Raw genomic sequence first — 13,385 nt, forward strand, 5'->3', positions numbered from 1 at the left:
TACAAGCAAACAAACAAATAAATTCAAATGTTTATTACAGGTTACAAAATGTTGGAATATCAAAGAAAATAGTGAAAACTAAGCCTCCAATGATTGTGTGCATATTCTGATACGTACACTCCATGCCACATGTCATAAGTTGGTGCTGGGAGTTGGACACTTTGGGCATTCTGTAGCAAATTAGTTATTTTTATCATTTTGACTGTTACTTAAGCACCTATTTAAATACATGTGGTAGGTACTCTAGAAAAGGAGACCTATGCTGCTGCAGAAATGCTGTATTGAAATCCACAGCAGGAAAGCAGCAGACATTTTTATTGTATTCTAAGAACCCAACTGGACTAAGAAAAGTTTACTATACATGCCATCCCATGTAAAACAATTACTGTGTATGTTAGATTTATGTGGCATACCATATTGTGAATTAGACAATGCATTTGTTCTGAGTGACAAATTAATGATATTGTATGAGTGCACTTTATGCACGTATTTCCATCTATCATTTATCGAGACAATAACTTGTGTGTCTTAATAGCTTTGTTTTTTGCTTTTTATATAGACTGGCTTTAATACTTCTTTTTTGTTCCATTTATTATGTGGTCCTCAGACATGAATAAAGGATATTGTCATGTTAGGGTTTGTAAATAAATCTTTCTTCTTACATGCTTCAGAAATAATTAGACCCACTGGTGGAAGGCAGTAAAAGATACATTTATCTTCCGAAAGTATAGAATAGATCTGAAAAACTGTTCCTGTTTAATAAAAGACAGATCTCAGAAATATGTGGCTTCTGGGATTGCACAGTGTGCAGTGAAGTCACCATCTTCTGCACCGCGAGGAAGCTTCTTATGTGCAGTAATTAGAAGTAACACAACTACATGGACAGTGCGAGGTGCTCATTGTGTTGACTTTGTTTATTGCAGACACATCAAGATAATGTGCTTGGAAATGTCATTCAGAACGTGATCTCCTTATTATACAATTTGGTCGCGCAGAAAGACACAAATATGAAGCTTCTCTATGAGCAAGGTAAGTACATCATACATAATTTGTGTATTTAGAGATACATTTCCTCTGGGGGAGGAGTTTTCCTCATAATATTAGCCCCTGAATTCTGTAAATTAAAGGGAACCTATCACCAGGTTTCCCTTTTTTAAACTGCTGCCAGCACCTTATGTGCCTCCTAATTAAGATCCTACCTATCCATTCAGTGCCCCCTTGGAGCCAGGCATACTGCTAAAAATGATCTTTATGCCCCCATCTTCTGGTATGGCAATCAGGACTGAGCGGTCGGATGGGCATGTACAGACCAACCTTAGCGTCTGCTGAATGCGCTCTAACCTGACCCTTCTGCTTTTGTATAATGGGGCCAGGTGAGAGAGCTCACCGTTGATCCGTACATATCCCTTGGACCGCTCAGTTCTGATTACTATATAGGGATAGTGTTATAAAGAGAACAATTTTAGCAATGTGCCTGGCTGAAAGGGCGCACGGAACGAATCTTTAGGATCTTAATTAGGAGGCACATAACAATCTGGCAGAAGTTTAATAACGGGAATTCTGACAACTGTTTTCCTTTAAATCCAATTTGTTACACCGTGTAAAATTAAGTAGACTAGGTACAGAGGAGTTGGGCGTCGGTCCTGTGCCAAAATCCGCATTAAATCTGATAAACTTTCTGCATCCAATGCAAGTTAGTATTTCATATCCTATTCACATGTAGTAGCAAAAATCCCTGTGAATTACTGAGTATGCTCCTCATTTTTAAATCTGCAGCGTGCACTATATTTCCAGTGGAAAAAACGTGGATTGGTCCTATTGAATGACATGAAGGCTCGTCTACACATTTGTGGAAGAGATTCAAGTGTCAGCTTTGGATTTCTGCAGCAGATTGATCTGCAAAATGCAGGAAACTCTTGAATATTTGAACATACGTTACCATAATGCATCCTGTTCTCATTCCTCTGAGATCCTCCATTACACATCCATGTACAGTGTGTTTTCACAATCAATGAGCAGCAGCCTGCACCCATGTGCCCACAGAAAGGCAATATACACTGTGTTCCAAATTATTATGCAAATAATATTTTCTCAGATTTTCCCAAATTACCTACAGTTATATGAAAAAGTTTGGGCACCCCTATTAATCTTAAGCTTAATGTTTTATAAAAATTGGTGTTTTTGCAACAGATATTTCAGTTTGATATATGTAATAACTGTTGGATACAGAAATGTTTCTGCCTTGAAATGAGGTTTATTGTACTAACAGAAAATGTGCAATCTGCATTCAAACAAAATTTGACAGGTGCATAAGTATGGGCACCCTTATCATTTTCTTGTTTTAAATACTCTTACCTACTTTTTACTGACTTACTAAAGCACTTTTTTTGGTTTTGTAACCTCATTGAGCTTTGAACTTCATAGCCAGGTGTATGCAATCATGAGAAAAGCTACTTAAAGTGGCCACTTGCAAGTTGTTCTCCTGTTTGAATCTCCTCTGAAGAGTGGCATCATGGACTCCTCAAAACAACTGTCAAATGATCTGAAAACAAAGATTATTCAACAAGCTGTCTCAGAGATTTAACCTGTCAGTTTCCAATGTGAGGAACATAGTAAGGAAATGGAAGAACACAGGGACAGTTCTTGTTAAGGCCAGAAGTGGCAGGCCAAGAAAAACATCAGAAAGGCAGAGAAGAAGAATGGTGAGATCAGTCAAAGACAATCCTCAGACCACCTCCAGAGAGCTGCAGCATCAACTTGCTGCAGATGGTGTCACTGTGCATCGGTCAACTGTACAACGCACTTTGCACAAGGAGAAGCTGTATGGGAGAGTGATGCAAAAGAAGCCGTTTCTGCAAGCACGCCACAAACAGAGTCGGCTGAGGTATGCAAAAGCACATTTGGAGAAGCCAATTTCTTTTTGGAAGAAGGTCCTGTGGACTGATGAAACCAAGATTGAGTTGTTTGGTCATACAAAAAGGTGTTATGCATGGCGGCAAAAAAACACAGCATTCCAAGAAAAACACTTGCCCACAGTAAAATTTGGTGGAGGTTCCATCATGCTTTGGGGCTGTGTGGCCAATGCCGGCACCGGAAATCTTGTTAAAGTTGAGGGACGCATGGATTCCACTCAGTATCATCAGATTCTTGACAATAATGTTCAAGAATCAGTGACAAAGTTGAAGTTACGCAGGGGATGGATCTTTCAGCAAGACAATGATCCAAAACACCGCTCCAAATCTATTCAGGCATTCATGCAGAGGAACAATTACAATGTTCTGGAACGGCCATCCCAGTCCCCAGACCTGAATATCATTGAACATCTGTGGGATCATTTGAATAGGGCTGTCCATGCTCGGCGACCATCAAACTTAACTGAACTGGAATTGTTTTGTAAAGAGGAATGGTCAAAAATACCTTCATCCAGGATCCAGGAAATCATTAAAAGCTACAGGAAGCGACTAGAGGCTGTTATTTTTGCAAAATGAGGATCTACTAAATATTAATGTCACTTTTCTGGTGAGGTGCCCATACTTATGCACCTGTCAAATTTTGTTTGAATGCAGATTGCACATTTTCTGTTAGTACAATAAACCTCATTTCACGGCAGAAGCATTACTGTGTCCAACAGTTATTACATATATCAAACTGAAATAGCTGTTGCAAAAACACCAATTTTTATAAAACATTAAGCTTAAGATTAATAGGGGTGCCCAAACTTTTTCATATAACTGTATATGAATTGCAGTCATTGTAATTTTCCAGTCAAATAACTATTAGAGTACAATTGAAAGGTTTTTGTACAAACTGCCTATGATAACAGTATATAAAAAAATCAAACTGCACTCAAAATGCATGTTCCAAATTATTATGCACAGCAGAGTTTTCAACCTTTTCATTTTAATAAAGAACAAAAAAATGGTCATTTTTGAAATTATAAGCATTAGCAGGTTATTACAAACTGAAATCAAACAGTTTTCAACTCAAAACTTTATTCTAGGTGATGTTACATTTGCACATAGGCCCCTTGTTGATAATGCCCCGTCTCATGCTGCACATAACACATCTGCATCTCTGGCTGCTGTGGGCATAAAAGGGGACAAACTTATGGTGTGGCACCCATGCTCCCCTGACCTCAACCCCATTGAGAACCTCTGGAGCATCATCAAAAGGAGTGTCTATGATGGCGGGAGGCAGTTCACATCTGATCAACAGCTCTGGGAGGGTATTCTGTCCTCATGCAAAACAATTGAAGCAGAAACCATCCAAAACCTGACAAATTCAATGGACGAGAGAGTTCAGAAGCTCCTTTCGAACAAGGGGTCCTATGTGCAAATGTAACATCACCTAGAATAAAGTTTTGAGTTGAAAACTGTTTGATTTCAGTTTGTAATAACCTGCTAATGCTTATAATTTCAAAAATGACCATTTTTTTGTTCTTTATTAAAATGAAATGGTTGAAAACTCTGCTGTGCATAATAATTTGGAACATGCATTTTGAGTGCAGTTTGAGTTTTTTTTGTTTTAAAAATATACTGTTATCATAGGCAGTTTGTACAAAAACCTTTCTATTGTACTCTAATAGTTATTTGACTGGAAAATTACAATGACTGCAATTCATATAGGTAACTTGGGAAAATCTGAGAAAATATTATTTGCATAATAATTTGGAACACAGTGTAAAGCTGCCAATCCCAGCACTCCCCGCTGTCTGATGTGCTCCAATTAATTACAGCACGTGCCGGACTTTTCTTCCAGCTATAGTTAGTGTGATACTCTGAGGAGCATACAGCCAATGTTGCACTTTACATTAAACCTCAGCTGTTTTGCTGCACTTTCTCAGCTCATTAACACAAATGGCTACTGTAGATGATGCTGAGGTCTTCTGTGTGCATGTATGTGACTCGCCCCCTGGGCCGAGGGGCACCCGGAACCGGGCTTCTGGGGGTTGTAGTCTCCTTGGCGGCGACCCGGTCCCGTGGCTCAGGGTGGTCAGGCCAATGGCGGTCTTTTGTGGGGGCTTTTATGATCTAATGTCCGACTACGCCACCCGTGGATTGCGGTCAGTGCGAACCGCCGCTGCAAAGCAGACCGCTGGGGCTGATGGTGTATGCAGCTGAGGTAGTGTGACTCCCCACGGGAAGAGTGCAGCCCCAGGGCAGTGAAGTTGATGGTGGGGGTGATGGTGCACGGGCGTCCCAGCACTAGTAGTGCTGTATGCGGTGAGAAAGCACAGAGACAAGGTGTTGCAGTTCAGGTTCTTTACTCACATTTCTCAGCCAGGTCACTTGTGCACAGGTAGGACCGCCCGAGCCGTGCTGCATCCACCAGGCAGGGGGCTCGGTCAACCCCCAGGTAATTCCAGAGTGTGGCACAGGACTCCCTTCTGTCCTTTCGTCAGCCGTGCCCCACCAGTGACGCTACTTATGTCCAGCTGCCTCGGGTCTTCTCTTGGGAGGCTGGGTGTCCACTTCCCTGACCCTATGTGGTGTGCCTTTCTAGTAGGTGTAGTGAGGGGTCGCACCAGTAAATGGTCACGACCGCCGGTCCTTGGCTGAGGATTAGTCGCCTCCACCAACTTGGGATCCGGTACCCTGTTCTGCCAACCCGTCACCCGCAATTTCCTGGGTCCTTAGGGTTCCTTCTGCCTTCGTGTCTCTGGGCTTCTCTTGGTGTTCTGTTCCTTCTTACTTTCCTTTCTGTTTCTTTCTGTATCTGTTCTTTCTGCTGGCTCTGGCCTTCACTCTAGGCCTGCCTCGTGGAGCTGGGCCCAGACTGAGCCACAGCTCCCTGTCAGCCCTCTCTGGCTGAACTCCTCTTCTCTTCTCCTCCTGACTGAACTGACCCAGAACTAAGATGGTGCCCACCTTATATACCTCCCTCTCTGTGTATGAGCCCAGGTGACTTGCAACCAATGGGCTCCTACCTATGCCCAGAGACCGTCCCCTCCTGCTCCTACATCACTGGGTTTTCCTCCCCCTCCCCACTCCAGCCAGGGACAGGATCTGTCGTGCCTGCATTACTGTCTAATGGGAGCACCGTTGAGCTGTCCCCCGGAAATGGGGTGTGTGTGATGCATGCAGCTAAACGAGCCCTGGTCCACACTCCATCCTTACCCGGGAGTGGAATATCACACCTCTGGTTGAGGTGCAATACCCCTGTAGCGGCCGAACCCTTGGGGCGCTACATATGGTAATGCATGTATCCTGTGCAGATGCGGCTTGTGGTGCTTTCACATTGTTTTCAGGCACCTGTTCAGTGGCTCTGTCGGGGCTTACGTCTGAACCACCCCGCAAAATAGGAATTGGACACCGACGGGTCCATGGACTATAGTGATGCAGACAGAGCGAACGCCTGCTCTGACGTGCATCATTTTTGGGCGTATACGCCTACTGGAGACGGCCACCCAGACATAGTAGACTGCGTCTGGGTGTTCACCTCCAGTAGTCGTATACACCCGAGAATGATGTACGACAGAGCTCGCGTTCGCGTCCATGGCCCTGTCAGCGCATACGCTCGAATCCCGTTTTGCGGGCAGTTCGGACATAAGCCCCGATGGAGCCACTGGATGGGGTATATTGTGGTATATCTGCATATGTAAAGTCATTGAAATAGGACACAAAACACAACCAAACAGAAAATAAACTAGTCAACTGTCTTGGATTTTTGAGATAAAAATGACATGTCCTGTAATGTCCTAATAGTAGTCACCCCTTTAACTACATAACCATGGTGGTCATTTACACTCTGCTCCCCTTGTTCTATGGCAAACACCGGCTCACAATATGGTCAAACAAATGATTTCCTATGAATTACTTTATTTTAAGTGTTGTAAAACTGATCATGACTGGGAAATTGAACTATCGTTATTGTATTAATCTTTCAATAAGCTTTCCATATTGCCAGTGCTTATGTCAGTACCTGTCTCCATGTCAGAATGTCTGTATAATATGATAGTAAGATGAACATTTATGAGTCCAGCTATACAATGCATAATTTAATGAGTCCAAGTGCCCAAGATAGACTGAGAACTGCGGCTTGTAGTAAGCAGTATGAGATCTCAGCATGAAGGAGGAACACTGAGGAGCTGTCATCCAGGCCAGCTGAATGGAGAGTGAGAATTAACTTCCTACAGGATTATTCAGTCATTGTGACATGGACTTTCAAAGTAAATACAGCATCCTTATCAGGTCTAAGAGATCTATTTTTTAATGTTTGCATTTTGTATTGGGAAATCTGCTGACCGATTTGCACGAAGAACAGTGATGACTGTGTAGAAATTTTTGTGGAAGTGACGGTGAATTGTATTCCATAGTTACCACCACTTCAGTAATTTATAAAGCTGCTTGTCATATGCCATTATTTCTCTTTGTTTTTCTAAGTTCTTCAATCAAAAGTCAAAGGCTGATTCATTAAGACTGGCGTTGTATAATTCAGTCTTAATGAAAGGGCCTGGTGGAGTAGGAAGTTCCAGATTCAGGAAGAGGCGTACACCACTATTGGAATTCATCACATCTTTTCAGTGGCATGCGCCTCTGTGCGTCTTGCCAGAAATGCTACCTGAAATAACAGTTTTGGCTTAATTAATTGCATACCTTTAGATAAATTCGGTGGTGCCACCATCCCCCACCCCACCTAAGCTCTGTCCACTTGGGCAAAACTGACAAGGACTAGCATGAAAACTGCAAAGGTTGCAAACATTTTGCTCAATTTCAGGTTGAGCAAAAATTTTTGCAATTAATCAAAGTGTTTTGCATCAGATTTCTGGCATAAACACTTTGTTGAATTGGCACCTTTGAGTAAGAATTAAAAAAAAATTTCAGTTTGTCATCGCATTGTGTTGTTTGCAAATCACAACTAAAAGCCGCTTCATTGTTAATTTCCACTCTGTGATCTGCAGTTTCATTGCATAACCCTGGGGCGATTAACACTGAAAGCGCATTTAGCTGCAGTCATTTGCGAAGCGCAGTAAGTTATGTCACAATCAAAATAATTCCTAAAGTGTAACCATCGTTTTAATTATATTTCATGAATCAATAGTACACGTGAAGATATGCAACTTTGTAATATATCATAGAAATCTGCTTCTTTTCCTGGACAGATCTTTCATTTTTAACAGTCTCAATTCATGGGTAAAATCTGTCTTCAGTGAATACAGATTGTTACATTACTGATAGATTTTTAAGTTACTGAGATATATCATCATCAGTTGCAACTGTTATCTGTCAAGAATGAGAAAGAAGCTGATTTCTATGATAAAATATATTATAAAATTGCTTATTTTCACATACACTATTGATTTAACTGGTAAAAATGCATCCTAAAAGTCTTTTTTTTACATTAAAGGGAATCTGTCACCCCCTGGGAGATATAAGACCTCTAATATGGGCATACAGGTTATAGAAATATAAATCTATACATACCTGTATGGCCCATATTAGCGGTCTGCTTGCAGAGAAATGTAGTTTTATAAAACCGGTTTTCATCTGCTTGGCGCCTGGGGGACGCCAAGAAATCCCCAATTATCAGCTTATTTTGCATTTTCCTCCCCTCCCCTGCACGTCACAGGGCCCTGTGACGTGCACTCTTCTCATTGACTCCCCGGCGCCTGCGCACTACAGCACTGCAGGTAAAAATGGGGCCGGGAGGAAAAAAAACGCTTCTTATGTTAGCGGCGCTTTGCGCATGTGCGGGGTGTCAATAAGAAGAGCGCACGTCATAGGGCCCTGTCACAGGGGAGGGGAGAGAAATGCAAAATAAGCTGATAGGCGGGGATTTCTGGGCTTCCTAAGCAGATAGGCGGTGATTTCTTGGCGTCCGTCCGGGCGCCAAGCAGATGAAAACCGATTTTTAGAAAACTACATTTCTCTGCAATCAGACTGCTAATATGGGCCATGCAGGAATGTATAGATTTACATTTCTATCGCCTGTATACCCATATTAGAGGTCTGATATCTCCCAGGGGGTGACAGATTCCCTTTAAGGCGAGCACAATATGTGAAGTAAATATGAAAAAAATGCATACATAAATAAAAAGCAGGGGGAAAAAAGCCACTGGTAATCCAAATTGCTGTTACTAACCCCACGTCATGAACAAAAAACATGTCCGATACATAAAGATAATTGTTATGGAAAGGGGAACAAAATGTAAAATGTACGGTATTTCATAGTCCTTTGTGGTTATAACAAAAAAAAAATGAAAAATAGGAAAAGCAGACACATTTCTTTGGTTTTCCCACCAATATCACACAATATTCGCAAAAAAAAACAACGTAAAATATGAAAAGCTTGAAAATTCAGCCCAATATATCACAATAAAGTGCAAAAATTACTTGAATATCCAAATGAGAACATTTTTTGCTGCTCATTAAAACGTTTGTATGAAATAAAAACAAAATTGTGCCTGGTCAGGAACGGGGGTCAATGGCCTGGTCTTGAACTGAGCGCCCAATAAATGCTCAAAAGAATGAACATATGTAATTCTATGTAAAAACGAGTTGCTTTTCATAAGTTCAATCTATTGAGCTTCTTTTAACCCCTTCAGGTTTCCCATGACCCCAAAAGAAGTGACCTCTCCATTTTTCCAGCAGCTTACGCTAAGGAAACGCTCTATACTTTTATATTAGAAATCAACGGGAGCCTAAAATGATGCCCATAAATTGTCTGGACTTCTTTTTGAGTGTTTTGTCAGAGGTTTTGCTTGAAATACTAGCACTACAGGAAAATGGCAGAAAAAAGACTCCTCAAAAACACTACAAAAAATGCTCAGTTATAAAACTCACCGGCGATCAAAATCATCGAAAACGTGCTAGGGAAATGATAAAAAAAAAAAGCTAAAACAAACAGCAGTTTAGGGAAAAAAAAAACACTGATGTTTCAATGAAGGATCTTCGTCTTGAAAAACTCGGTGGATTTGTCGGTCTGAAAAAGACACTGAACGCACAAATGGCTGTTACCAAGTGGAGCAAATACAGTTATATGAAAAAGTTTGGGCACCCCTATTAATCTTAAGCTTAATGTTTTATAAAAATTGGTGTTTTTGCACAGCTATTTCAGTTTGATATATGTAATAACTGTTGGACACAGTAATGTTTCTGCCTTGAAATTAGGTTTATTATACTAACAGAAAATGTGCAATCTGCATTCAAACAAAATTTGACAGGTGCAGAAAAGTCACATTAATATTTAGCAGATCCTCCTTTTGCAAAAATAACAGCCTCTAGTCGCTTCCTGTAGCTTTTAATGAGTTCCTGGATCCTGGATGAAGGTATTTTTGACCATTCCTCTTAACAAAACAATTCCAGTTCAGTTAAGTTTGATGGTCGCCGAGCATGGACAGCCCTCTTCAAATGATCCCACAGATGTTCAATGATATTCAGGTCTGGGGACTGGGATGGCCATTCCAGAACATTGTAATTGTTCCTCTGCATGAATGCCTGAGTAGATTTGGAGCGGTGTTTTGGATCATTGTCTTGCTGAAAGATCCATCCCCTGCGTAACTTCATCTTAGTTACTGATTCTTGAACATTATTGTCAAGAATCTGCTGATACTGAGTGGAATCCATGCGTCCCTCAACTTTAACAAGATTCCCGGTGCCGGCTTCCCAAAGCATGATGGAACCTCCACCAAATTTTACTGTGGGTAGCAAGTGTTTTTCTTGGAATGCTGTGTTTTTTTGCCGCCATGCATAACACCTTTTTGTATGACCAAACAACTCAATCTTGGTTTCATCAGTCCACAGGACCTTCTTCCAAAAAGAAATTGGCTTCTCCAAATGTGCTTTTGCATACCTCAGCCGACTCTGTTTGTGGTGTGCTTGCAGAAACGGCTTCTTTCGCATCACTCTCCCATACAGCTTCTCCTTGTGCAAAGTGCGTTGTATAGTTGACCGATGCACAGTGACATCATCTGCAGCAAGTTGATGCTGCAGCTCTCTGGAGGTGGTCTGAGGATTGTCCTTGACTGATCTCACCATTCTTCTTCTCTGCCTTTCTGATGTTTTTCTTGGCCTGCCACTTCTGGCCTTAACAAGAACTGTCCCTGTGTTCTTCCATTTCCTTACTATGTTCCTCACAGTGGAAACTGACAGGTTAAATCTCTGAGACAGCTTTTTGTATCCTTCCCCTGAACAACTATGTTGAATAATCTTTGTTTTCAGATCATTTGACAGTTGTTTTGAGGAGCCCATGATGCCACTCTTCAGAGGAGATTCAAACAGGAGAACAACTTGCAAGTGGCCACTTTAAGTAGCTTTTCTCATGATTGCATACACCTGGCTATGAAGTTCAAAGCTCAATGAGGTTACAAAACCAAAAAAAGTGTTTTAGTAAGTCAGTAAAAAGTAGGTAGGAGTATTTAAAACAAGAAAATGATAAGGGTGCCCATACTTATGCACCTGTCAAATTTTGTTTGAATGCAGATTGCACATTTTCTGTTAGTACAATAAACCTCATTTCAAGGCAGAAACATTACTGTGTCCAACAGTTATTACATATATCAAACTGAAATAGCTGTTGCAAAAACACCAATTTTTATAAAACATTAAGATTAATAGGGGTGCCCAAACTTTTTCATATAACTGTACATTTTTATGGAAGGTTTCATGTGTTTGCTCAGGAGTACTTACTGTTTTCACAAAATTAGTTACAACCTATCAAGTTATGTGCATCTGCTCAGTGCTGTGCATATATGTGGGCATTTTTGGACGTAAATTGTGTACACTGCCAGTGCATGATGTGTGTGAACTCTGCAGGGCATTATCTTGGCAATGCAAGGCATAATATACTGTACTTTGGCTATATGACTGATGTTCCTGAGCCTATTATGCTTGTCCACAGCATTGAAGTGTGTAAGTGCACCTTAATGTTAATGTGAATTGCAAACAAGCTGCATGTTTAGTTCTAATTTTGGATACTAAGGGCCGCAATGAAAAATGATGGTGAATTATACACATTAATTATTCTAACATTAAATAGGTTTTCTTAGACCTTATGAGTTTTGGAGAACCCCACTTAATGCACTGCAGTTGCAAAATAAACTAAACTATATTATATACAGTGCTGTGAAAAATGCTGCAAAGTAAGAATGCTTTAAAAAATAGAAGAGTTAATAGTTTATTTCTAGCAAATAACAAAATGCAGAGGGAATGCACAAAAGGATAATCCGAATCAAAGCAATATTTGATGAGTCCACCCTTTGTCTTCAAAATAGAATAAAAGCATCAATTCTCCTAGGAAAACTTGCACACAGTTTCACAGTTTTTGAAGAAATTCAGCATAAAGGTTGTTCCAAACATCTTGGAGAGCGAACCACAGATCTTCTGTGGATGTAAGCTTGTCCAATCCTTCTGTCTCTTCATGTAATCTCACGCAGACTCAATGTTGAGATTAGGGCTTTGTGGAGGCCATATCATCATTTACAGGACTCCTTCTTCTTTAAGCTTAAGATAATTCTTAATTATATTGCCTGTGTGTTTGAAGTAGTTTTCCTGCTGCAGAATATTTTCTAGCCAATCAGACACCTCCCTGATAGTCTTGCATGATGGATAAGTACCTGCTCGTATTTCTCAGCATTGAGGACACCAAGAAAAACTGTGTGCAATTGTACCTAAAAGAATTTATGCTGTTTTGAAGGCAAAGGATGGTCACCCCAAATACTGATTTGATTTTAGATTTCTCTTTTGTTCATTCACTTATTAATTTTGGGGCTTTCATCTCACGATCCTCTTGTCCCCTGGTGGCGGTTCTAGTGTAGATGGTTAACATTGCTAATATTTGTCATTCTGAAGTGCAAGAGTTGACCACTGTGGCCATGGAATATGCCTGTGGATGTTATGAAATTATAAGGCTATGTTCACATATTGTAGATTACTTGTAGAAATTCCTGCTACATAAAAATCCATTCAATAAATATGAATGAATTGATTTCTTCAAGTCCCTTTGAAAAGAATGGAATGGTTGGATACATTAGTGTGTTATAAATACCCAAAGGCCATAGTTTTACATGCCATATTTGCTTTTGATCTGTGATGTGTATTCTGCACCTCAAATCCAAAATAGACTATAGTGCAATATATTTGAATGGAGTGGACAATTCTGCATGAAAAAATAGCTCACTGCAAATTTTCAAATCCACATTATGCTCATCATGTTGCAGAAACTAGATCGGATATGGAAAAATTATGTGCCGTGTTGCTTCATTCTAATTTGAATACAGGCAGGGCTGTGCAGTCGGAGTCGTGGAGTGTGAGTCTGTTTCCATTTTGGTGGAGTCGGTATAAAATGGACCGACCTCTTTTCGACTCCTAAAATATATTATAAATTGGGTTCATTAGTACAATGCAGGAGATGCTGTAAATGTTTTCATAAGAATTTGGGGAAGTTAT

The 13,385-nt window shown here is 40.5% G+C and overlaps 1 protein-coding gene across 6 annotated transcripts in view; it reads left to right on the top strand.

The window, feature by feature from the left end:
• Nucleotides 1–13,385, top strand: part of ULK4 (unc-51 like kinase 4) — a 988,030-nt gene that overhangs the window by 669,739 nt on the left and 304,906 nt on the right. For all 6 annotated transcript variants that reach the window (XM_073678125.1, XM_073678126.1, XM_073678128.1 and 3 more), the window contains one exon: nt 924–1,029. In XM_073678125.1, coding sequence (XP_073534226.1) covers nt 924–1,029 — 106 coding nt within the window. The remainder of the gene's footprint in view (nt 1–923; nt 1,030–13,385) is intronic.

The sequence above is a fragment of the Phyllobates terribilis genome, unplaced genomic scaffold (assembly GCF_046119375.1).
Source record: "Phyllobates terribilis strain yellow unplaced genomic scaffold, ASM4611937v1 Scaffold_4__5_contigs__length_816908805, whole genome shotgun sequence".
Lineage (NCBI taxonomy): Eukaryota > Metazoa > Chordata > Amphibia > Anura > Dendrobatidae > Phyllobates > Phyllobates terribilis.